This window comes from Takifugu rubripes, chromosome 1 (assembly GCF_901000725.2).
Source record: "Takifugu rubripes chromosome 1, fTakRub1.2, whole genome shotgun sequence".
Classification (NCBI taxonomy): Eukaryota; Metazoa; Chordata; class Actinopteri; order Tetraodontiformes; family Tetraodontidae; genus Takifugu; species Takifugu rubripes.
In genome coordinates this window covers 24,047,629-24,073,508 of record NC_042285.1, presented here as the reverse complement: position 1 = coordinate 24,073,508, position 25,880 = coordinate 24,047,629, and the positions used below count along the sequence as shown (strand labels likewise).

At 43.0% G+C, this 25,880-nt stretch overlaps 1 protein-coding gene across 5 annotated transcripts in view; it reads right to left on the bottom strand.

The window, feature by feature from the left end:
- Positions 1 to 4,019: 4,019 nt before the first annotated feature.
- The window catches only part of LOC101069872 (neuropilin-2-like), a 62,776-nt gene continuing 40,915 nt past the window's right edge, over positions 4,020 to 25,880 (bottom strand). The window contains exons 12-18 of one of the 5 annotated variants that reach the window (XM_029839777.1): positions 21,526 to 21,600; positions 20,557 to 20,721; positions 17,740 to 18,008; positions 17,560 to 17,656; positions 16,303 to 16,335; positions 8,010 to 8,072; positions 4,020 to 6,529 (exon numbers count right to left, since the gene is read on the bottom strand). In XM_029839777.1, the coding sequence (XP_029695637.1) occupies positions 6,201 to 6,529; positions 8,010 to 8,072; positions 16,303 to 16,335; positions 17,560 to 17,656; positions 17,740 to 18,008; positions 20,557 to 20,721; positions 21,526 to 21,600 (1,031 nt within the window). In that variant the 3' untranslated portion in view covers positions 4,020 to 6,200. Of the gene's footprint in view, positions 6,530 to 8,009; positions 8,073 to 11,893; positions 12,565 to 16,302; positions 16,336 to 17,559; positions 17,657 to 17,739; positions 18,009 to 20,556; positions 20,722 to 21,525; positions 21,601 to 25,880 lie in introns of those variants that run through there. The other 4 variants (XM_029839781.1, XM_011618703.2, XM_011618704.2 and 1 more) reach the window with 4 other exon arrangements.

Here is a 25,880-nt window from a genome sequence, read left to right as displayed (position 1 = left end):
CACAGCCTTGGATGGTTTAAGTGTCCTAATGTCAACAGCCACCCCTGAAAGTGCTCAAGTGTTTGTGGTCGTGAGCTGAGGGCTACTGAACAGAGGGAGTGATATCACTTTATGAGAATGTGCTCTGCAGCAACCGTGACCGATGGAGGGTTTTAAGAAGACAGGGGAAAGATTTGAAAAACAGGCAGGTAGGACACAACTGTTCGGGCTGTTAGCATGCAGCGATGAACACAAAGACGAGGGAGAACACGGGAAGGAACCAAGGATGGACTCAGAGCTTCTTTTTTTTTTTTTTTTTTTTAAGTTTTTGCTGGCAAAAATTCAAACTGTTGCCAGCGTTTGGCAGGCAACCACACGAGAGAAACTCCAGAAATGAGGGGAAATAAAGCTTACACTGAAATTGGATTTGCAGCAATCTTATTTGTGCTGGTGTAGCGAGGGGGGGGAAACAAAGGCTTTTGTCTGATGAAATGGAATTTCATACAGCAGCCATATGCAGTCAGTGAGTTCAAGACATCAGGAGAGCGGGAAGTTGCCAATTCACGAGCAGATGAGCGGCCCACGCAGACAGGCGCCCACCCAGGTAGTGGGAGATAAAAAAGTCAAAACAAAGCTTGCAATTAATTTTACACAGAGAATAAAGGAAATGTTTCGCCCTTTTTCCCCCCACATTTGTCTCTACGGGCGTGTCAGTTTGCCATCAGAAGTCTCAGGATGAGTTATGATTGTCGCTGCAGACAGAAACCAAAGCTCCATATCAAGACTAGTAATAAGTAACGCTATACTGGTTTTTATTTGACTCAAATTTATACTTTTACTACACTGACCTTCTTCGGAGGTGTAATTTTAATGGTCTGATATTTCTTGGTATGTAACAGGAAGAAACCCAAAGGAGGACCTGAATCACATCGGAGGACCTTTTATAATGTACTAAGGCCAATACCAGGGCTCCCACTGCCTGATTAACTCTCATTCACCGGTGACCCAGTTGATTTATTCTTAAATTAAAACTTTTGCGTCTTGTTTTTTGAAGCACCCACCAACTTTCTTGGCATCGAAGGATCGACCCTGCAGCAACGATCCACCAATCCCTCAGCTCATGGCTGCAACATTGTGGGCTCGAAACCACATTTTAAATAATTTCCATTTTATTAAAAAGACACCTGTTCCAAACCTGGGAAAGAGTGCAAAGAAGTAGAGAAGGTAGGCAGAAATATTTGATGAATAAAATGATTATTTCAGTGAACATGAGGTCTAGGGGTAAGGTTTAAATATGGAAGGCATAGAAGACAGTATTTACTATGTTTACACGTGGCTACAGGTGCCACAAACCAGCTGTGTTTCAGTGAACACAGCATTTGAACTTCTTTAGATATGTCTGTGTAGATTCTCAATCATCCAGGTCATTGTATCCAAGGTAGTTTTCTATGTCAAATGGACTGGGTTTCTTCTCTTGAAGACGTTTCGCCTTCTATCCAGAAGGCTTCTTCAGTTCTTAGATATGTGGATTTGAAAAGGCCAGTCTTTGAGTATTTGCTGCATTTGTTTTAGTTTTCCCTTATTAGCCATTGTTATTCATCATGCAAATTCAATATTGGTGGTTGACGTTATTAAGAAGAATGGTTTATAATAAAGTTTCTCGGTGGGTAATGCTGCCGCTCAGCCAGATGAAGCTGCACCCAGCAGCTATCTGTTGACACATCTCATATAAGTTCACAAACGCAGCCCTTAACAGCTCTGTGCAGCATATAAATATTACTGCCTTCGAGTCAGCTGTAACCACATTTCTAAGAAGAATGTGTGTTTATGGCAGAGCTGTGTGTGGCAGAAAGGACAGAGGCACAAGGGAGGCTCAAAGAAGAGGAATATACAGGAACTCCATCGTAAACACTGACAATATTAAAGTAGAACTTTGCTGCAGTAAATATTATTTAACTGGCCTGGCTGTTACCTACAGTACTGAGAAAGAACTGATACGCCACAAATCAAGGCTCAATGCAAGTGAGGCCAATAAATTAATGCTACTTGAAATTACAAAATAAAAGTCAAAAAAAGTATTATTTTTTTTATAATAGTAGCCCAAAAGCTTTTGAATTGGAGGTGACTCTGCTTATTGTGCTTAGCAAAGGAGTTTAATTTCCAAACTGGGAAAATTTAGACCTCAACATAATCTTATGAACTACCCCAAGTGTAGACTTGGGTATCATCCATCCATCCATCCATCCATCCATCCATCCATCCATCCATCCATCCATCCATCCATCCATCCATCCATCCATCCATGTACTGTAGTTTCGGGGGGCTGGCGCCTATCTCAGCTAAAAAGAGACAAACAAACCGTGACACCCTTTGGTCAACACCCCCAAATGCATGTCTCTGGACTGTTTGAGGAAGCCTGTGTGTGTGTGTGTGTGTGTGTGTGTGTGTGTGTGTGTGTGTTTGTTTGTTTCTCAGTAATTTGTGCTACTAAGCAGAGAGTAAAAATCTGTTACTAGGTTACACTCTCAGCAAAGATGCACCAACCACCACAGACGTGGGTGAAGACAGATGAACTCTCCGATTCAGACTGTGTTAAACTGGATTTAGGGACAGAGTCCAGTGCTGCGATGGCTCGTCAGAAACACATCTTACTGAAATGAAGAAGTGCTTGTGTTCCTGTGCACGTGCAAATCTGTGTGGAAGTGTGTGCGTGAGAATCGGGTCAGCCTCCCGAGGAGAGGAGGTGGGATGAAGGAGTGATGAACAAATGAGGACGGAGATAAAAAAAAGGAAGAAAATGCTGACACTGACAAATGATGATTCTGAGAGCTAATTACACAAATTTAGCATAGTTACTTCTCTGTACAGGCGTTAATGAGTGTTTTAACGTGTGGCAGATGGTCACAGATGTGGGTGTTCTTTCTGATCCTGAAGAAGCCCCAAAATGTCATCTCTCTGTTTAATCGTCACAAGATAAACTCTTTGATCTGGGAACAAATATCCTGTTTGACATCTTCCAGCTATTTTGCACCACACTGCATGATTGGGTTTGGTTTGTTAAGGTCAGTCTTAATTAGACGGCGCCAGCTTTCATGACTTCATTAAATGAAAAAGAGGCTTTGATCTTGTTTTAGCCCGTTAGGGGCAAAAAAAAACCCTAGAGAGAAAGAGAGAGAGAGAGAGAAGGCATTTCATTTAAATTGGTTCAATGATTAATTTTAAAGAAGCTGTTTTTTGTGTTTCTTTTTTAACTTTTCAGATAAGCAGTCATAAATGGATTATGATCGATGAGTTATCAAGGATATTACACTTAAAGTCAAAGCTCCTTTTAAATATGTTTATATCCTTCTAAACACAATACTAAATAAAGAAACAAACATTACAGCATATACATGTGAGTAATATGCTGCTTGAGTAGTTGAATAATTTGCTTCTTGTTATTAAAAATTCCCATTTCTGCCTTTTCGGAAGAACAGAATGTTGACGACTGTAACAAAACAAACACTGTTGGGACAAATGACTTGTTATTTAACCTTTATTAAATAATAATAACATTAAAAAAGAAAAAAAAATCCTGTACAAAGTCTACAAACAACAATTTGAGTTATCTGACCAGTGCCGTAGGTGTGTGTATATCTCAATGTGTGTGTGTGTATCAAAAAAGAAGAGGTAATACTTCCCCGATTTTCTCTGTGTGTATGTAGTCAGTGCCTACTTTTCTGTGTGTGTGAATGTGTGTGTGTGTGTGTTTGTGTGTGTGTCAGAGAGACATGGTGAGAGAGCTCCAAGGCACTTGGAAAACAGTCCAATGAAAACACATTTAGATGAATGGAAAGTTCTCCATCTCTCTCTCCATCGTTCCCTCTCTCTTTTCCTGGTGGTCTTCAACAGTTTTAAGAATCATTTCATTTCCTTGGTTGAGAGAAAATCAGAAAAGACAAGACGTGTTTACACCCCAGCCAACTTAATCTGCACCCCGATAGGTGATGCTTGATCAGAAGTTTCTGCCCAGTCTTTTGTTGCCCCCCCCCCCCCCCCCCCCCCCCCCCCCCCCCTCCAGTAGTTTGGGGGAAACGTTTCCACGTGTATCTTTGCTGTCATTTATAGGCAGGTCATTTCCGAGGATCACCCAGGTTTGATGGCAACTTTCGTATCCACTTAAATTGACTTTAAATCATAAAATAGCTGAAAATCATATTTAAGAAGCACTTTCTGGACACGGCAGATTTTAGAGATACCCTGTGGAGTTTTTTTAAAAAATTTTTTTGGAAAACATCCAAATTGAAATTTGCTGCAACCAAGTGTGTCAAGCTTTCTGCCGCCTTCAGCTTTGATTTGTGACCAAAATGACTTCAGCAATTGCCACGGTGACGTTGCTACACTTGATCATAAATATATCACCACACGGTGGAGGCCAATCGTTTGCTTTACTTTTACTTTAATAGCAACCTGTCATCCATCTAGTTTTGGCTCTTTAAATATTTACAAAGTCTCTACTGACTTAAAGGGATTTCATGCCATGTTTGGGAAGCTTGCCGTCATCTAGCATTACAAATAAGACACGACAAGAATGGACTGAGTGGTCAGAAACTCCACAGGGCTCTTTTATTTTCACCGAAACATGTTTAACAGAAGTTAAACCCTCAAGTGAACTGAGCAAGGCGGCAAAAACAAGACCACTTGTTAGGAATTACTCTGCACGCTGACACCTTTTCATCCTGTGTGCGTCTGTGTGTGTTTGTGTGTGTGTGTGGGAGTGTGTGTGCGCGCCCTCCTCTTCGTCCCTGGCAGCACTGGCCTTCCTCCATGGCTGTCCTCCGATACAGCGTATACTGTAGTTAGCTTAAGGCTCGATTGTGTGTCCAAGAAAGTCGACAGTGAGTTTGCGCTCTACTTTAGTCCCTCCTCTGCTTCCACCTCAGAGTATTCCTTCAATCAGGGGGCATCGCTAGGTTGGATGAGTGAAAAGGAAGGGTGATTTAGCACTCTCCAGCCACCTCCCTGTGCACATAATACAGCTCTTTGGCAATCCATAGGTTGCAGTTAAACAATCACTGATATTTTGTTCACACAGTGTCTGTCCATCATTTAGTTTGAAAAGCAAAAATATATATAGATATATACCAAAGACAAATGCTAAAATACTGAATCTAAAGCACGACTCCCTAACAGCATGTTAGATTTAGATAAACCTCTGATTTTGTCTTTGATTTTTGTCTTGTCTTCTACTCTTTGTCATTATAACGCCACTGAAAATATGAGTTAAGACTGCGGAGTCAAACACAACGTTAAAGAAAGTATAAAAATGGCATAAGCTACGAACTAAAGCTGGCTCCACTTCCTCTTTTCCCCGCCTCAAAACGGACACAGGTTGAAAACAAAGCAAAAAAAACAGTCACCGTTACTCTTCTATGCCACTGGTTTCACAAAGCGCAGACTGAGGCCATACAAAGGAGCGAGAGAGCGAGCGCCACACTGCAAAAAACAAAATAAAAAAATATCACAGAACTCAACTCTAAAACTCCCCTAAAACAAACCAAAAGCCAAAAAGAAAGGGTGTTTTCCCTGCTCCTCTCTTCCGTCTTTGTCTCTCTGGATCCGGACTCCTTTGAGCTGATGATCTACGGGGAGGGAGGCATTAATCTGATATGTGTTGACTTGAGCCAGAATAGCCCAGGTGAAGGGGCGCCACGGCAGCGGACAGTCCAGGCGCCGCGGCTGGTTAGGTCTCGCTGTCGGCCACATTCATATTCAAGCTAATGAGGACAAATGCCCTGCATAGTACCGTTCTGGGTACGTGTTAATGAAATTCCCTCCATCATTAAGAACCTCATTATCATGTTTTTATTCAACTGAACACCACGACCAGGCCGCCATTTGTGTCCCAAATGTCCAGACTGTCATGGATACTGTGGGCCGTCGTTTTTCTTTTTAGCGTCATTCCAGCGGTTGGCGGGTTATATTCTGCAATAGATTCATTTTCATTCCTTCATTCATTCGCAAGGCTGTTTTTTTTTCTTTTTTTAAAAATCAAGCAGGCTTTCTCCTACAGGCTGAGGAGATCTGGTACTGGAGCCTCATCACGGAGACTTCACCCTTTCGGATTTTAGAGAACACGTGGATACTGAAATGAAGAATAGTGCTGAATTTTCTTTGTCTGAACTGAGGACTGAAGGATGATGAGGCAACGAGAGGACGCATCCTGACCCTCAGAGTTCTCCTCATGCTTCAGAGCAGCACCTCTGCTGGTTTATCTTCACCTTATGCTTGATGCCGTCATACAGCTCAAAGTTGTAGTTCTCCAGCGTGGTGGACGAGCGCGACGAGAGCCCGCTGTAGGAGCAGGTGCAGTAGAGGAGCAGTCCGGCGCAGATGGCCCCCAGCAGGACGCCCAGGGAGCTCATCACGATGATGGTGAGGAGGATGGGGTCCAGCGTGTAGAGCCAGGCGTTGTCCTTGTCCTTCTCGGACACCAGGGTGACAGAGGGGGGGTCCATATCAGGGGTGGAGGGGGTGGAGAAGGAGGACTGCCAACCTGGAAAGACATGGCCTGTGAAATTAGGAAAGAGCGATCACGCCAATGGAAACAGTATAATCGCTTGGATACGTCTATAAATTTGATACAAAATGGTTTGTTAACTGCTTAAAGGTTGTTCCAGTTTTTGATCTTTGCTTTATAACATCAATGTGCTGAAAACTCGAGTGCATAAATGTCAATCATCAAGTGTAAACCCACAGTAATGGAATGAAAACATTTAGATTTCAAGAGTCTATTAAGACTTAACTACATGTGTGAACACACAAATCAGGATTCCATTCTGGGTATTTTTAGGAACATTTCAGCCTCTGTGGGTGCTTTTATTTTTGGTACAGCACTACATCCCATCGGCCCATTTGTTTGAGAAACTTTGTAAGCTGAACACAGACAAATGCAGCAGAAAGTTTCATTTAAAGTGCATTATGCTTTCAAAAGTAGAGCCTGTCAGACTCTGGCTGAAAAGCCTCCAGAGGACTGTCCAGAAAATATTTTACCGCCTGTGGATTTAAACTTTAATGAACCTGAAATGAGGAAATAAATGTAACCGTATTAAAGGCAAAAAGCCCCAGAATAGGACGGAGGTGATGAAGATCGCTGTTAAAAAAAAGAAAGAAGAAAAGATACGGTTGTAAATCTGCTGCCTGTTGTGTCAGGTTTGCGCGATCACACATGTTGGAGGGAGCACGGAGGGCTTGAGATGGGGGAAAGGGGAGCAAACATGGAACGTTCTGTTAGGAACTGAGTGTCAAAAGATCTCTGATCTCTCGATCTTGTTGTCCCAACTGTGCAAATTTCACTCCCATTCTCCACCCCATCGTGGACGTGTGCTCTGCTAATCTGCCAGTTATCAAGCACACTCTGCTCACCTGCTGTATTTACACATGATGCTCGCCCACAGCTGGGATTAATGGCAGCAGGATTAAAGTTAAAAAATGGCGACTGTGTTAACATATACAGCCCCATACAGAGAGACCCGGGATTATAGTGCATGTGTGAGAGGGCCATCAGTGAAGAGAAGACATGCCCGTGCACAGGCACATGCACATATAGAAGTAAACAGATTTTAACGGACAGATGTGTACTCCACGCGGAAGGGGAAGCATTCTGTCTTATTTTGCCGACCAACAAAATAACATGTTGCACACACTCACACACACATCCTAGTATTTCTGTCTTTGTGGGGACTTTCACCAACACACTATATTCCCAGAACTACCCTACCCTTAGCCAAATGTTAACCTAGACCCAATTCTTATCTCAACCTCAAAATCATGTCCTCCCCAAACAGTCCTCTGAAGATGTGGGGACCAGCCAAAATGGCCCCTCTATGTAAAAATGTCCTCAATATGCTAGTACGTTGGCATCCAATATTTAACAAATACAAAGACAGACACACGTGCATAAGTTTGAAAATCTTCTTCAAAGTTCTTTGACTCCTAAATGTCGTGGTAACCTCAGGCAGAAAGCACAAGCAGAGTGGGAGAGAGCTCACCTCCATCAATGGACGGTTTGTGGTTGAATAGAGGATCTTTTCCAAAGTCCATAGGCCTGGGATCTGTTAAAGAAAAAGGCAAACAGCGTTAATGTGAAACCCTCCAGCTAACAATAAGCAGCAGATAGCATCACTCCTTCTCCAAGCTGCATTTGTAGATGAGTATCGGTGTCACAGCCAGCTGGAAGATTGGCGTTTAAAAAGGCCAAACGAGAGAAACGGTGTAAGCCGGTTTGTTCCGAGCTTCAGAACGTCAAGGGATCTTTATGGTTCGCAGACATTTTGCAGAAACAACCTAAAGCCAGCAAGATTTTATTACATGATAAGCAGCATTCACTGATAGAGGTGGCAAATCAGGAGAAGGACGAGAGTGAAGACTTCACCGCTTTACAAAAAAAAAAAATCAATTTTATTACCTTCACATTCAGCTGCATGTTTTCATTCCAAATTCAACAGGCTGAAATATCACAATACTGACAGGCTGAAAGTGCAAAGTTCTTAATTCACTTTTATTCGAGGAAAGTGATATGACACTTCTCTGAGGGAAAAAAAATATCCGGGCAGCTGATAATCATTTATTGCTGTGCCAAAAGAACTAAAAAGACATTATGGAACCCAACAGTAACAGACGCTCAGACGAGAAGAAGTGAAAAACTAATTTAGCTGATATGAAAATGAGATACCGAGCCTCATTTCCTCCATCACACAAGCTTATTTTTTTAAGAGACGATTTCGGCTTGTGGGTAGTACCTTCTGAAGGAACCTTTCCAATATTCACTCGCCTTTAAACAATCTTTGATATTTTAAAGTAAGATATCTCCACTGTGTGATGACAGAACTTGCTCATGAAAGCCCGACTGATTCCTTAATGACTTTCAGAAATGGGCTCAATATCACCGTAATTAAGACCTCTCCCTGACCCTAACATTTAACAAGTTTGCAGCATTTCCATTTATATTCATTTCTTAATTAAGACTTGTTTACTTGTGAGTTTTATTTGGTTAAAGGGCAAAAAAACTGAGAAAGTGCTTTTTTGTTTCAAAATTTGTGGAGAGAAAATCAAGCGAACGTGAAATGATCAAAGAAAATGGTGAATTCACCACAGCCCTGGATGTGGGATGCGGCTAATTTGAGCACCGGCGTGCAATATTTCACCGAGGTCTTTGTGAAATAAATCCCCCCTGTGAGAAAACAACTCATACATGTGTGAAAGCCTTCAGACGTGTCGCTGTGTGAATACAGAAGCTCACAGGGCCCCTGCGGGCTTTAAGTTCTTGTTTCTCACACTCAAATCTCCACAGACTGTGACAAAACATTAAATCACCGATAGACAGATACAGGAAAAGAAGACAGACGGGGGAAAAAGAAAAACTTGGCCGCTGGTTGGATAACTGTTAAGCAATTTCTAATGATCTTTGCTGAAAGCCCTCGGGCTGGGATCTCCGAGAAGGATCGCCCTGTGGATCTGAAAGGAGATTAAAACTCCCCCTAGCCCCATTTTTTTCTCCTGCACCGTCCAATTAGCACGGAGGAGAATAAAAACGGGAAATTTTTGTACAAGCAAAGATGTGAATGGCTCTCTGGCACGTCGTACCGCTCCGACGGGGGCCCGAGGACCTGTAAGAGTACTTTCGCTTGTAATATTTTTCCAGGAAACAGACGAGGCATTAAAAAAAATCCCAGAGATGATGGCCAGAAGTGCTTACTGCAGGGCTTTAGGAACGTGATTGGCTTCCATTAACTAATTAGAAATATTAAAGGGCTTCAAAGTAGTCTGTGATTGAGGAGAACGAAGCGAGGTGGGGGGGGGGGGTGATGATTTAAAAGCACTGCGGCACAATTTTGAAATCTCACAAAATGTTGGACTATAGCAGAGACAGGGAGGATGTGGGAGACATGAAATGCTGCATAAATACAATCCAGTATCATTCCTCCTGTATCCTATATGAGCCTAAAACTTTAGAAGGGAGATATGATGGGCAAACTTATGGGGTAAGTCAGCTGAAATGTTCCTAAAACAAACACGGTTTCATGCCAAAACAGCTTTTATGGTTGTATGACCGCGCTCGCCTCAAAAAAAATGAACATTCTGCAAAAAGGCTTTATTCTGAGCTTTTGTGTGCTAAAGAAACGTGCGCTCCCCCCTCAGTGAGAAGCAACCTGCCTCCCTGTTAGAGAACAGAAATCTATCTTTAGAAAGTAAAAAGACTTTTTTTTCCCTTTACTCCTTTCATCTTCATCTCTGGGTGCATTTTGCAGGAGGGAAGAGGGGCCTCTTAATGGGCCCTTCTCCTCAGAGAGGTTCTGCTGTCCTCCATTCCTGCCTCTCGTTTTCTCTCCTGTGTTTTTCACTGCGAGGATTTGTGATGAAGAGAAGCACTCGAGCAGGAACAAATGGGAGTAAACAAAATGATGTGGAGGGGCTAGAACACAACACGAGATTTCTGAATAGCACCCCCACACACACACATACACAAACACTCATCCTCATACCGTGATCTTTACAAGGACATTTATAGACATAGCCTAACCTTAACCATCACAGCGAAATGCCCTAAAACTAGCCTGAACTTTAAAAGTAGGCTTGAACCCTCAAATGTGTTACTTTTACATACTTGTGAGGACTGGCCAACATGTCCCCCCTTCTTTAAATATGCCACTTTGTTAATAAAATGTGTGGTTTTGTCCTTACTATGTAGCATGTGCAAACACACACACACACACACACACACACACACACACACACATTTGAAAGCAGACATTTTATACTTGTTTGGTTTTGCAAGTGGGGGCCAAGATGCAAACACACTCTGTCTAATAATATCTATAATACAAATATAAATCAGGCACATCAGGACGTTTGCTAAGGGGAACAGAGGACAAACAATCCCAGTCCTGCTGCCTGAGCAGAACATGGAGAAAACTGTTGTTTTGTTGCTTCGGTTAAGCATAGACCTTCACATCACAACACATTTTGGCTATGAGATTTAACTTATCTCGTCAGTCATGGACATTACAGAGGCTTAACAAGATGGACAGGGAAAACCGGCTTAGGAAGCCCCATGAGATGGGAACAGGTAACAGAAAAACAACTCTCCAGTTAAATAAAGTGATCCTGGATCTTTGATAACGAGACAAAAGCTTTGACGGAAGTAAATAATTGAGGTTTTAAAATACACCATCTATGAATCTGTTTCACATAACATGTGCATATGATAAAAAGAGTTTTGTAAACAGTCCATTCAGTCTCACTGAGGCACTAACATATCCAGTAGATGAGGACGTAACAGTATTCACAGCACACTGGAAAAGAAGTCAAGTGTTTAAGTGTCCGTGCATATGCGTGACAGGCTTCTCTGGCTTTATTTTTTGCATGTCTTGATGCCATGAGCTTTTTTGTTCTCCAGGATGCGATCTGAACTGTCTCATCCTATCTTTCCTTTGTCGAAACCAGACAGGGAACAGCTGAATACATAAATTGCTTCGCAGTCCACAAACTGAATCAGCCAGTCATGCCAAATGTGCAGCTGTCCATCAGTCTCATCTGGAACCGCGACGCTAATTCCTCAATGCGTCTTCCGTTTCTTAATCTGTCTCTGTCACTCTCCCTCAAAGGCGAGTGGATGAGACCCAAAGGAACAACCTTGTCCCTTTATGCTGTGTGCATTGTGGCCCGTATCTGGCTGTACCTGTGTGTAAATCCCTCCTCTGTTGGACAGGGTATTTGGAGGCTGGCAGCGTCCAAGCTTCAAATCAGAGCAAGACAGACATCCGTACAGAGAAAAACATGCTGTTACAAGACTGACATTGCATAGTGCATGTGTATTTTTGTGTCCACAGTCAGGTAGGAATCCAGCGTGTGATGTATTTCTTAGTCCTTTTCATTTTCAGTTTCAACTGCAGATGTTCCCTAAGGAACAGTAATGTTTTCATGCCCTTATCTGAAGATCTTTTATCGTTTCTCCCTGTAAAAAAAAGCCAATTGAAACGTCATAAGTTCAGCCTGTCAGGTGGAGCCAAGGAAGTTGAGCAAAGATGCCTCCTGCTCAGCGAGTGAGATCAGTCATCAGCAACAGGAGCTGTGGTGCGTAGAGTTCTCACCATCGAACAGATGTTTTGCTGAAATCTGCAGTTTTCATAGGTATCACTTCAAATAAGGCATTCTTCAAAAGTCCAAGGACCAGATTTCAACACCGATTATCACCGCTCTTGTCTTTCTCCAGTGTGATGGTGAGCATGGGTTCAAGACTCGGCCCATTGCCTGGGTACAGGTGGTTGTGGCTGCGGACCAAGTTATAGGCAGGATTTTGGTTCTGGTAGTAATTAAGGTGACCCTGCTGGCTCAGTTGTTGATTGCTGTGGTACAACACTGAGTGGTGATGACTGGTCTTCTTGGTGGCCCAGTGGTACCGATGGCAGCAAAGTACCACCACCAAAGTCACTGTGACCATCAGCAAGAGGGCTCCGCCTCCTGCTAACGCATAGTACAAGTACGCAGGGATTGGCTGCACTGCCACTGTGTCTACTGTTGGCTCCACCCCAGCCATGGCACCCCCTGGAGGGCAGGAGGACACATTACTGGCTGGCATTTTAGAAGAGGATGGCATACATGCAGATTGCAGCTGTAGTTTACCTGGCCGACCATTCGCTAAAACCTTCAGAAAGGAATTACAGCTCACTTGAGTTTTAATTTGTTTAAAGATTTTTTTGGGGTGGAAGGTCTAAGAATTATACTGATTTTATTCACAATAAACTGCATTTGTTTTTCTAGAAAACCTATATTACACCCCATAATAGCAAAAAAATCATAGTACCATAAAGGCCCATCATAATGTAGCCTACTTAAAATGAAATCATTTCAATAACGGAACAGTAGTTTTAATTTCTGGATAAATAATATTCTAAGTCATTAAACCTTCTAAACGTCTTGACTGACAGTTTTGGCCAGAAATTCTCAGCAAGCTCTGCATTACTATCATGCTAGTCAAAACACATATTAAGTCAAAAGGCGTTCTATTGCCTTTGGTTGCTGCATGTGCATCCTGGAGAAAGTCAGTTTTTTATTGATCAAATTACTTAACTGCTCCCCTACAGCCAATATAAAGCCTACATTAATCCAGCAATAATACAACGGAAGGTAACAAAGAGGGCTGAGGCTCAGCGAATGGTCAGTTACTGCAGCTGTGCTAAAGTGATCAACAGCAGGCAAAGAAACAGGCTGCCACCATTCAGATTCAACCCAGTTTTTAACTCATACAGAGGCATTAAAGCTCTTCACAAGATGCTGATGCGCGTCTCCTCTGTTTGATTCTGCTGATTTCCCTTTAGATTTTATGGTCTTGATGCAAAAGTCACAAGCAGAAGCTGGTCCCAGACACGCAAAGGCTCATGCCATGCGTTTAGAATCAGTCTGCAAAGCCTTCTTTGTGCAGTGACGACAAGTCGTGTAAAGTGCTTGTATTTGGAAGAAATCAGCTCCTTTTACCAGGGTAAGATCGCACTGATGGGAGTCAAGTGGAGAAGGGGGGAGAAAGAGCAGGGAAGAAGGGAAGTCAGGGAGAAAACACAGCAATGGAGACATGAAAAAGAGAAGGCATTATTGGAAGAAAGAGGCTGGTTAAATAGAAAAGGGTGCTAGATTGTGAGGAGGGTGAATTGGATAGAGGGGAGTGAAGGGAGCGAGCTAATCCTGCCATGATATCTTTAATCCTGCATTAAAGAGTTTGTTAGAAACTTCAATAGTCTGTCAATTCACTGTGAAAGGAGGCACCGAGAGAAGAGAGGGAGACGATGGCTAAACAAAGGCATATGAGCACAAGAAGGAAAGGAGGAAGATGAAAAAGAGCCAGGAGAAGAGAGTAATATTGATAGCACAAAGAAAGGCAAGGTGCAAGGAAAGACGGGAACTCAGGGAAAGCAGTGGCTTAATTTTCCCTTCTTGTTCTCTTTTAACTTCAGTCATATTCTTTATGGGTTTAGAATTGGCTTTGATTGTAAAGCTGCCGTCTAAGAAGCCTGCACAGGGAGCCTTCCCATCAGTGGATTAAGATACAGATGAGGCTGCAAAATTTAACAGTTACTTTGATTCACATTTTATTTTTGTCTGAGCAAGAAAGAAAGGGGGTGGTTGGGGGTATTTCCAGACCGAGCATCTAATGGTGTGGTTTTCAAGGTCACCACATATCTGCATCACTAAGTCTTTCCCCTGTGTGTTGATGGCCAGAGCCAACTCTCTTTTTAACACATATCCAAAGAAACCCTGGTTGCCATGGATACAAAACCCCAACAATGTCACACTGACTCAACCACATAAAGCTGCCAATGGAGTCTCTATCTAACTCTACCAATGGGTAATAATTTTTGAAACTGTTTAACCAGTCTAAGCTGGTTAACTGGTAACTGCAGATTAACCCGATGACTGAAAACATTTACAAGATACTACGATAAAGTAATTATTGCATTGCATTTAAACGCCTTCGTCTGACTGATATCAGTGCTCTCCCTATCTGACTAAGACACTCAGATAACGCGATGAGAATTGGGTACACTCCGGCCTGTATACACCTGAAGTGGACTTAAACTGGACAACACATGTGCTTGTGCTTCAAAACCACCATACTGGTGTAGGACCCTGAAACAAGAACATTCAAGAAACAAACGTTGCCATATGGTGTGACTCTGACTGACTCTTGAAATCAACATGGCCACAAGAGAGAGTGTGTCTTATCTGCCCTATAGGTAAAGCACACATTAGGTCCTAGAGGAACAAAACTGTACGATTATCTTTCTGTTTTTCGAAATGCTAGTCACCCGACTGACTCCAGTTGTTATTATGCGATGTAATATGTCCACCGGAAAAGGGGCCCAAAGGCTGCATATCGCCACCTAGTGTTGAATAGGAGGACATGTTCCTGTCCGATTTCTCCGAAGCATGTTAACTGGGACAAGAAACAAATTCCTACAAGATGCCAGTTCTTGTTGTTCTCACCATCACTGTGTTCATGTACTCATAAGAGGGCAGTATGTACTAACTCTTAAAAACATGATCCTGTCCCACTTCAGCCAACACCAGTGTCTGGCTGGAAGTCATGTGATAGCTGCTGTGGATCCAACAGTCCAAGAGACCTTGGAGGATTTAGGTCTGACTCCTGGCTTTGACTATTTTTGGAATTTTGACTGTTTTGATTGAAGTGAACTGAACACAACCAAGAACTGCTCAAGTGTCTGACAGCATCTGAGGAATGTGTTTGACACACACACACACACACACACACACACACACACACACACACACACACACACACACACTCACACTCACACACTTGCCACAATGTCTACAAAATACCAAACTTCTTATACTACTGCATTGCCAAGTACAGTACACTTATTCAACAATGGCTTCTGGATTCTTACTTAGAATAACAGCACAGTTCGATATTCCATCAGTGTTTGACTTCTGTACCAAGAATTAGAAAACAAGCGATCCAGTTGCATAACCTGTCTAAATGTTCTTTGATCTGTTTTCAGTTTGGCCTAGTGGAGAGACAAGAACAGGAAAAAAAGAGGAAAGGAAGTTGGATGGCGATCAAGTCTGGATTTCATTTAGGTAGAATCAGCAGTTTTTTGGCCAGAGGATATAAACTGAGGGCATGGCAGGTGCAAAGTAAAAAATAGGAAAGGGCAGAAGATGAAAAATGTAAGAGGGAGGAAGGCTTCTTGTATGATGTTGATCAAGGTGAGAAAGCCTTAAGTTGAAAAAGAAGGGCAGGAAAGTTCTGCCTAACTGACATTTAAAATCCAGGAAGAGATGCAGACTGAGCAGACCTGGCATCATGACAGGATTTCATTGTCTCTTCAAGCGATCAAAAACACTGCTTCGAAACAGTCATGCATGGATACTCGTTGAATCCATGGTAGTGCAGAGACAACATGGTGCCACCATTACCGTGGAAAACACTACCAGTCTGTGAGCTGCAGCTGCAGGTAATTTTCTCACTTAGGAACAAACCTGAGAACATTAGCAAGTATCAGCCCAGCATGCAGGGAGTCATGCTGGAACGATGCACATAGATCCATTTCATCAGGCTGCAGTACCGCCTGCGCCCACAATATTCTGTCGTACTTTGTTTAAAATGTAAACACGATGTGTGAATGTATCCTGTGTGGGATGCCGTTATTTGTGCTGCAGTTTTGGCTGAGTTTGTCTGGGAAAACCACTGTGCTGTGAGTTCAGTTAAGCAACAAGCAGGGAGCAAAATATGTGGAAGTACGACATAAACAGGAAGAAACTTACTGGTTATGCCAGGAGTTAAAGCTGGGAAAGGTTCTGCAAAGGACAGAGGAGACAGTGCAGATGTTAGTAACTGGGAAAGAGAGTGAAATTAAAAAAATCTATTGTTGGAAAGTGGCCTGGGTAGGTCACCTATATGAAAACTACATGAATTAAATATGAAGTATGAAATGTACTTCTGATGCAGTATGTAAGGCTCAGTCTTTCACTTTTATGAGCGCCATAAATCTTCTAGAATGAATCATTTTTACAAGATGGCGAGAAAATAGAGGGGAGACAAAAATCTGACAGGGCTGAAGGAAGGAAGGAAGGAAGTGCATCCTCTCTGTATTTCTCTCCCCGTCATTTCTGAATTGCTCTCTCAGCTTTTATTGCTTTGTCATTCTAGGTGTCTTCTCCCAGTGACTGCTGTCAAACATCAGAGCAGCACTTGTGCTGAACTGAAAAGAGCATGAGAAAATGGGTGACGAGATGGGAAATGGAGGAGCGGGAAGCAGGGTGGGGGGTAAGTCGGGGGGTCATGGGAACAGGAGATAAAATTTACCACTGTTGGCTATTTGCTGGGGGTTATAACATCTACGATGGAGTAAAAGGGAGACATGGGTGCAAAAGAGAGGTTTCAGCAGTGAGTACAGAGATGCATTAAGAAGAAAATGAAAGTATTCTAATGAAAACAAACTACTGAAATATCTTCATTTGCAGCAGTAATGACACTCGGCCCAAAACTCTGGGATCCCATCATTCTTTTATAACCCATACTTGAAAGAGACAAAACCACTTCGGTCAAAAATGTGATGAAGTTCAGAGGAAGCCATCATGCAATCATTTTCTGGCCTTAAATTAGCCTTCAGTGAGCAAAGTAATCATCATTGAAAGCACCACGAAGGGATTTTTAAACCCAAAAGTAGTTGGAAAAACAGAGAAAGCATTTGTGGAAACGTGAAGTTCTTCCAAACATCATCTAGTTTTGCAACAAAGTGTGGACGTCTCTGTTTCTCTTAAAAACTGAATCCATAATTGGAACCAAAGCTAATCTTGCTGGGCAGACGGCCTCTGTGGCTAAAACACGCAAGATAGGATCTTGATTAGGACGCCCGTGTTGCTCCCTCACGAGCACATTTTTAGACACGTTGTGGCTAAAAATGGTGACAGCTGTGGCTGAATAAAAAAACAGATGGAAAAAATAAAAACAAAAAGGAGACAGAGAGGGAGAATGGCAAGAATCTCAACAGGGCGGAGTGGGGTGGAAAAGGGGCTTACGTGTGCACTCTTCCAGCTGGATATCGCTGCTCATATGGATGTTGTCTATTCTGATGTGACCTCTGGTTGGATGATCAAAAAATCCCTCAAACACCACCTGAACGATGGGACAAAACAAAGGTGTGTTATTAAAATGTTTGATTGTAGTGTCGCACAAGAACATTTCTCTGGAGATGACACCTGATACTCTTTGGGGCTTTGGGGCAGGATGGTACGCCCCTCCCTCCAGTGAGATCCCTGGTCTCCTTTCAGAGCCCAAAGCAGCGTCTCCTCTTGCTCGCTGTCCCTCAGCAGCACCCTCAGACTCCCTTGCGCCTCCCCCTGAAGTTGATAGTAAAAGACCAGACAGAGTGGCCCTTGCTCCGGCGCCACCTCGGGGCTCAGCAGCCGCGCTCGCTTGCGTTGGATATGGGCGCCTGCATCTAGATGAAGGTAGTTCCCCGAGAAACCTGCGAAGAGAAGAGCAACATGCTGCATTATCCCAGCACAGCGCTGTAAATTTAAAGCCACTTATCCTGCCTTCTGTGCTCTTAGCATTTTCACCCTTTCGCTGTATTCCGTTTTAATGGTTTCCACGATTTATGATGACAGCAGATGCAGTTCGTGCTGAGAAACAGCCCCAACAAAATATGATGTAGTAATGCGACGAGATGTGGTTGCTCAGAGTAAAAGGCATTACCGCCACTGGTCTGCGGTATGAGGCTCAACTGCAAATGAGACGGCCATTTCATCATCACTGCTAATGGATGCACACACACACACACACACACACACACGCACGCACGCACACAACCCCACTAAACAACCCTAATCATTCCACCGCTTCATTTCTCTCAGCATTTTTACTACTTAGTCAGCACAGCTGACACCTGATTCATCCACTGACTCTTTTGTGTATAAATGAGCATGCACTCTCTCCTACTTTCATTAAATTGACTTATTTATTGGAGCGAGAGATAAAAATAAAGGAAGCTGTAAGCGCTTGAAAGACCAAATGTGATTTTTTTGTTGTTTTGTTTTGAAGGATTTGTATTTATAGCTCATTTTTCTAATTATTTGCAATTGATTTCGCTTTCTTATGGGTTTTCATTTAACAAACTACTAAGTACTTCTATATGCAGATGACACCCTTCTTCAGCAGATGACAAAACTTTAGCACTGGCTTGCCTTCGATATTAATCAATGACAGGAAAGAGGAAGCATAAAGTTTCTCCTTTAATTTCTCATATAAACTACATCAGACATAACATCCGACAAACCAACCAAATCTGATGAGAGACAAATTCCGTTACATGTATATCCGTCTGTTTGATTTCAGCCGTGTTTTTCCTCCTTCAGCTCAGACAGAAAACAAAAAAGAAAAATCTAAATTCAGGAGATTTTGCAGCACATCACACTTAATGAATAATGGATTTGGGTTGAGGTGACTCTGTTGTTTCACTTAGAGGCAGTGAAAAATGGGGCTTAAATTACCGTTGCTCATTAGGAACAGTTAGAGGAAGTTGCAGTGTTTTTCTGTCTCGCTGCGTTTGATCTTAGCAGGCGTATAAAGGGAGGGAATTAATTAACAAGTCTCTATGGGAGGGCGAGGCAGGGATGCGGAGTCGGCTCTGAGGGAGCAGGGGAAAGCACACGTGTGTATTGTGTCTGTTTGCATGGGTGTTTTTCTATTAATGTTGTGCATGAAGGTGTGAGTTAATCTGTGATCAGTCGTTTTGCACGTCTGTTGCCTTCACTTTTTATTGGTCTAAAAGTCTGAGTTATTCCTTCTCAGTGACTTCTGGTGGAGCAAATCACAGTAAACACCGGAAAACGGTACCAGGGTGTCAGTTGTCAGTCAGTTCCACAAGGCTTTATTTGTCTTATGTCCTCCTCTTTTCAACAGCTAAACCACTTCCAAAGACCGGCATTTTGAAGAGTTTTTACTTCTACGAACATCTCTACAGGCTTTAGAATTTCAGTCCCCAGCTATCAGGGATCAAAGAAGAAGTTATGAGCTGCAAGCTATCGGATTTTCTCTTTCAGACGTCTTTTCAGTGACAAGCTTTGGGGATTTGATTTGCAGATTGAGACAGCTTCCAGCCGGGGTGCCGCACAAATGTTGCTGTAAAACATGACTTAATGTCATGTTGCTGTCTTACATGAGACGGGGACGCTGCTATGGTAATTACACACACTGCAACACACACGCACACACACACACACACATACACAGTCACTGCTGTTTGTGCAGAAGGTGCTCAGTCAGGCATGAAGTGGATGGCTTCAACAGATACAGAGACAACCTTGGTGGATGGCAAGGTTGTGTGTGTGTGTGTGTGTGCGTGTGTGTGCTTGCGTGTTTGTATCCTTGGGGGAGCTGGAGAGCTAAGGTGCTAAGGCAGCACTTCTGTCAAAACTCTCATTTGACTTATCTAACTGCTGTGTGTCAAGGTGTGTGTGTTTGTGTGTAGTTGAGAAGATGGATAAAACAGTCGCGGTCCTCCTGCCGTCTCATTAAAGATAGACAGATTTGGGAAAAGGAAAGGAACTACAGGAGAGGGAAATAAGATTAGAGGTCAGTGAGGAGGAAAAAAGGCAATCATGGAGTCAGGAACTGGAGGAATCTCATATAATCTCATATAAATGAGAATATATGGATGAAAATAATGTGTGCACTCGCAACAAATGAGGTTGATGTAGTAATCACACTGATAATAATGCATCAAAAATATTAAGCAACTACCCTCAATATCAAAAATAAGACGAGAAATAAAAGTGAACAGAAAAAAATGAAGAAAATAACTTTGACAAATTGAAACTGCACAAATTTAGCAAATTGGAGTGAAAGTCTTGTGTCACATTTGTTTTAAGTGATTCCTCTGAGCACTGAAAACTGAATATTCCAACATACCACAACCATAAACCCTTTAATTAGCAACAAACCCCTGAATAATGGTCAGTGTTGGTTTCTGAGGGCACTGTTGCATTGGACGTGTCTAAAACAACTCTACTCACTGTCTGATCCCAGGGACAGGTCCTGTATTGTCCCGTGCGTTCCGTGTCCTGTTGAACCGCTGCTGGCTGTGTGCAGTGACCAGCTCACACCCGACAGAGGGTCAGCCGACCAGCCGCACAAGCTCTGCTCAAAGTCACACACGGCTGTCAGCGACGGCGTTGTGGCTGCAAAAGGAAAGATGCAGATCGTGGATCAAGATGTCTCACCATGTCTCGTAATGTCTCATCGCCTTTTTAGCCCCATCAAATTCAAACATTTAACTGGGTTTTACTGTGTTTAATCTGCCTAAATGCCACGAAAGAGAGTCCCGTAGAGTTTCTGGCAGTGGTGCTTGTATAATTACACAACCCAATAAATCATGTTGAATAAAAATATTAAAGCAAAGATTATAGAGAGGATTACGAACAGAGACGCTGTGCAGGAAGAAATGGGAAGGATTAAACAAAGTGAATATTTTTTTTATTAAAAAATGGCAGCAGAAAGGAGAGGATAGATACAATTGAAGGAACAAGAGAGGGAGGAGGAGAAGAAGAGGAGGCATGGCAAATGAAAAGGAAAAATATTAGATAGAAAAGAAAGGACAGGAAAACGGCCTTTGGTGTTTGTGAGAGCGTTTTATTGAAACTACAGCCCCACTTTTGCTCTACAACAGCTACTGGCCTGACAGTCGTTGACCTAAAGCTGTGAAATCATATTCCCAGAGAGAGGGAGAGAGAGAGGGAGAGAAAGATAGACAGAAAGAGAGGGAGAGAGAGAGAGAGAGAAGCAGGGAGGGAAGAGAGACATCCTCAAGCTGTGACAGCTTATTTTCAGTCAAACAGAGCTTCCTGTGAGACTCTTGAAGCCAACAGACTTCAAAGTACAGAGGCCCCCGTGGTGCCCAATGACATCATGAGTTTGACCTTAAATACACGTGTGTGTACGTGTGTGTGACATTGAGGGTGCGCAAAGCACGTGTGTGTGCGTACCAGGTCTCATTGCAGGGGTAGTGTGTTCCTCTCGAGGCATGGTGGGGGTCACGGTGTTAGGTAGAGTAGTAGTTTCTGCCAACAGGAATAAAAAACACTGACATCAGATGAGAAAAGAACCACACACAGGATGACATTCGCACTTTCTCAACCTCTTCTGTGCCTCTGTTGGACAGCAAACATTGGAATAAGCGCTGCACATTAATTACATGTGCTTAATCCCCCTTAATGCCTTCTAAGTAATGCAACCTACCACTAGAGGGCATTCGAAACCTCTGTTGTAAAAGGTCTGGCGTAAGAGAAAATAAAGCACAATGTGCAATTTACTCCCCTCTATTGGTCACGTCAGGTACTGCCCTCACATACGATAGTGGCTTGTTTTGCAAGTCACCCCATGAATGAGCTCTTCCTCTTCCAGGCAACAAAGGCGCCGAGCTGGCAGCACAGCAAAGGACTTTGACGCGCAACACCCAAATTACACACTGTAGGTTAGCACGCATGCGCACACCTGAAATGCAACGATGATAGATGCTGCACTCAAACTGACCTTGGCGCATGGCAGCGTGAAACCGGGCAGCGCTCGATAGATCAAACAGATGCTCACACACATCGGCAGGGTACAGAATGTCAGTGCAACCCCAAGACCTTCTGGTCTTTATAAATACTTTCTAACGCTGGTTAAGACTCCTTAAATCGCCGTCATTTTTTATCGACTCGCACATGCTATAAATTGACAAAAGGGAGCTAAAGATTGCCTGGCTTGTGCGAGCCACCAGAGACTGGAACCGCAAACCACTTGCCAGACTATTCTTAGAAATGACGTCTGTTTCTCTTATTTTCTGTCATTCATTATGTGGCTTGAATTTTTTCCTTCCCCACCTTCATCCATCATTCGTCCCTGCAAAAGCCCCCCTCCATCCTTTAACCGCCAAGCTGTCAGTTGTCACAACAAATCTGATCACTTTTCAGTTCTGCTCTGCAAAACCCAAAGAAAAAGATCTCCTGGTACAAAACAAACACACAAAGCGAATCCCGCTTCTCAAAAGTGAAACCCTACGCGTTGTTGTTTTTGTTTCACCACAACTGCAATTTTCTTTACCATAACTCTTCTGCTCCCTGTCATCTCTCACTGGGGCATTTCGCTGTGCTCTTTCATCTGCCTGCAGATCTCTCTGGCTTGTTAGGTTTGTCTCTACTTTTCCCTCTTTTTTTCCCCCAGTGATCCTTTCAGAGTGCTCCTCGCTGCGCTGCAGCTCTGTTCGCTGCTCCTTCGTGTCGCTCGCAACCACAGACACGGTAAATCTGAGACAACTGTGGATTTACTGCTTGTTTGGTAGTTCGAGATGTTTCCATGACTCAACTGTTGCACTTGTGTGTCTTATTTAGTGTGAACTCTTCACCTCTGGACAATTTGGCTAACAGGCTTGAGATCTGTAGAGTGTCTGGCATCTTTATTACTAATATGTGTGTGTATAAGTTTATTGAGCTGTTAAAATAATTTTAAAAGTATGATTATTATGTGCTCCTACTCAAAGTGGTCTAACACACACACACACACACACACACACACACACACACACACACACACACACACGCACATGCACACACACACACAATTAAATATTAACACTGGATAAGTAGCTCCCAGCTGCTGACATTAAGCTGTTTTAATTTGGTGCCCTTTACTGCTGCAATTAGTGCCCCAAACAGAGGTGGAAGAGTAGGAAATGGAGGTGAGAGAGTGGGAAAGAGAGACGGGGACGCACAGAGATGGAATGGCAAGATTGACAAGGCTATGCCCCCCCACCCGCCGACTTACACACACGCGCACACAAACACGCACGCACCTCAACTCATCACCACTTTCCTTATCATGGACACAGTTTTTGTTGGCAGGGTTTCCCTCTCCATCTCCACTACACTGTTGTTTCTTTCCTCCTCACCCCCCCTGCATTTCCCCCCATTTATTTTCATTAATCATCTTCCTGCTTTTTATCTAAATCTGAATTAAATGTAATTCTGTGTATTGCTGTTGTAGGAAGTTCAGTTAATGAACTGTGTCTGATGATAAATCAGAGTCTACTTGTGTGCATGCGTGCATGTGTGAGAGCAAATGAGACAAAATGAGACGAAATGCAGCAGATCTGTGAGTATTAAGGCCCCAAAATCAACATTTCTGTTCTATAGCATTAAAGAAAGACTTGAAGTTTCATTTGAAAGTGATAATAAATGTAGATTTAAAACTTGGAAATGGCAGCACCTTTTTTTTAAAACCGAAAATGGCCCAAATATGCTGCCGTGCACGAGTGTGTTTACTCACGGAGGAGAAAATAGCGGAATTTCTTTGGACTATTTTGCATCCGTGTCATCACAGAGCTACGACAGCATCTCTTCAGAACTCTTCAGACACACATCACGGCCTTCAAAAGGCATAAGATTAAGTTATTCACACACACACACACACACACACACACACACACACACACACGCACACACACACGTACACACACGCACACACACACACACACACACCCTTCTTGGCTCACTGTGAAGCTGCTGACTGAGCAGAGTGAGGTGGAAACAGAGACAAAAACTGTTCAATTATGGAAAGAGCTATGGCTATAAATCTACCTCTGTCAGTCTAAATAATGACTACTGACGTTTTATGTGCACGCGTGTGTCTCTGCAGGAGTGTGCGCACGAGCTGGCAGAAGAAAGGAAAATGTCATCCCCGCTCAAATTATGGTTGACATGGTGACTCCATGTGTGTAGCTGTAAAACTGTCGTTATAACAGAGGATTTCTACTGAGAGTTAATGACTACAAATAAATCCATGATGACACCGGCTAATAGGCACTTATTCTGAGGATTATTCACATTTTAAAAGATATCTTTCAACTAATAACAATGTGTTCGCTCATCTTGAGAACTTGATGCCTCACAGCAGCTCTTTATGGGGCAGTGCAGAGTGTAACTGACATAACATATCATATATGTCCATTCTGACATATTAGGAATCAACCAACATGTCTGTTGGCAACGCTGGCAGTAGCATTCAGCCTTTTATGCCTGGGCTTCGAACTAATCAGCTACATCTATTTACATAAAGATAGCCCTCGGTAGTGAGTAAACATCTTAAATTCAGGCTGCAGTTGGGTGCTGGCATGATAATGAGATCATGGAGATTGAGGGTTATGTTGCAGCTCAAGTTAGAGACAAAAGTTAGAGGTATTCAGCCACAGCACGGCTGGAGTAGAGTGCGGGATTCAGTCTATTCATAGCACTGACTATACTGTTCATGGGGCAGTTAGTTATGTTAGCATGTGACCTTAAATAAGAGGCACTAGCAAAAAAAGGAAATAAATAAAAGCCTGACATTGATCTAAATAGCCAATCAGGAGACGATACTTAAAAACCAAAAGTGCTGGTTTGCATGTAGGGCTAAGTGCAGGACTAATTATTACTCCCTCTTGCGTATGAGTGGGTGGCAAAATGAGATCTTTACAGCAGGAAACTCTCTTTCAAGACTAAAGGCCTAATTAGTCCAATGGACAGCGAGCAACAAGCGATGCTTCTTTTATGGTAAGTGGTGCACAGAAGCTTCAATTTTAACATGAGGTGGATGAAGAGGGAGACTTTCTGTGATATGTATTGTCGTAAAAAGAAAACAAGTATGTGACTGCAGTTACAAAGTCACCAACAATGGAGATTAGTTAAAAGGGTGGCCTAAATGAGCGCAAGAGCGCAAGAAAAAAAAGCTGTTTGTGTCAGGAAATAATAACAGTGAAATGCTCATTAGCAGACTGCGTAACAAAGGCCCACGAGTGTAACTGAAGCCTTAAATGCTGCAGTGTTAAATAGCTAATAGCAGTTAACTAAATCCAAGGAAGTCAAAACAACTGAGAATCACCATGTCCTGCACAGATGCCGTGCATTTCATCACCTAGAAGAAGTTCAAGTACAGAGTACGGTTATAACAGTATTTACACAAAAGACTGCAAAACAGAGAGAAATGGAATGGAATAAAGTCAATGATGGATGGATGATGGATGATGGATGGATGGGTGGGTGGGTGGATGGATGGATGGATGGATGGATGAGTGGGTGGGTGGGTGGATGGATGGATGGATGGATGGATGGATGGATGAGTGGGTGGGTGGATGGATGGATGGATGGATGGATGGATGGATGGATGGATGAGTGGGTGGGTGGATGGATGGATGGATGGATGGGTGGATGGATGAGTGGGTGGGTGGATGGATGGATGGATGGATGGATGGGTGGATGGGTGGGTGGATGGATGAGTGGGTGGGTGGATGGATGGGTGGGTGGGTGGATGGATGGATGGATGGATG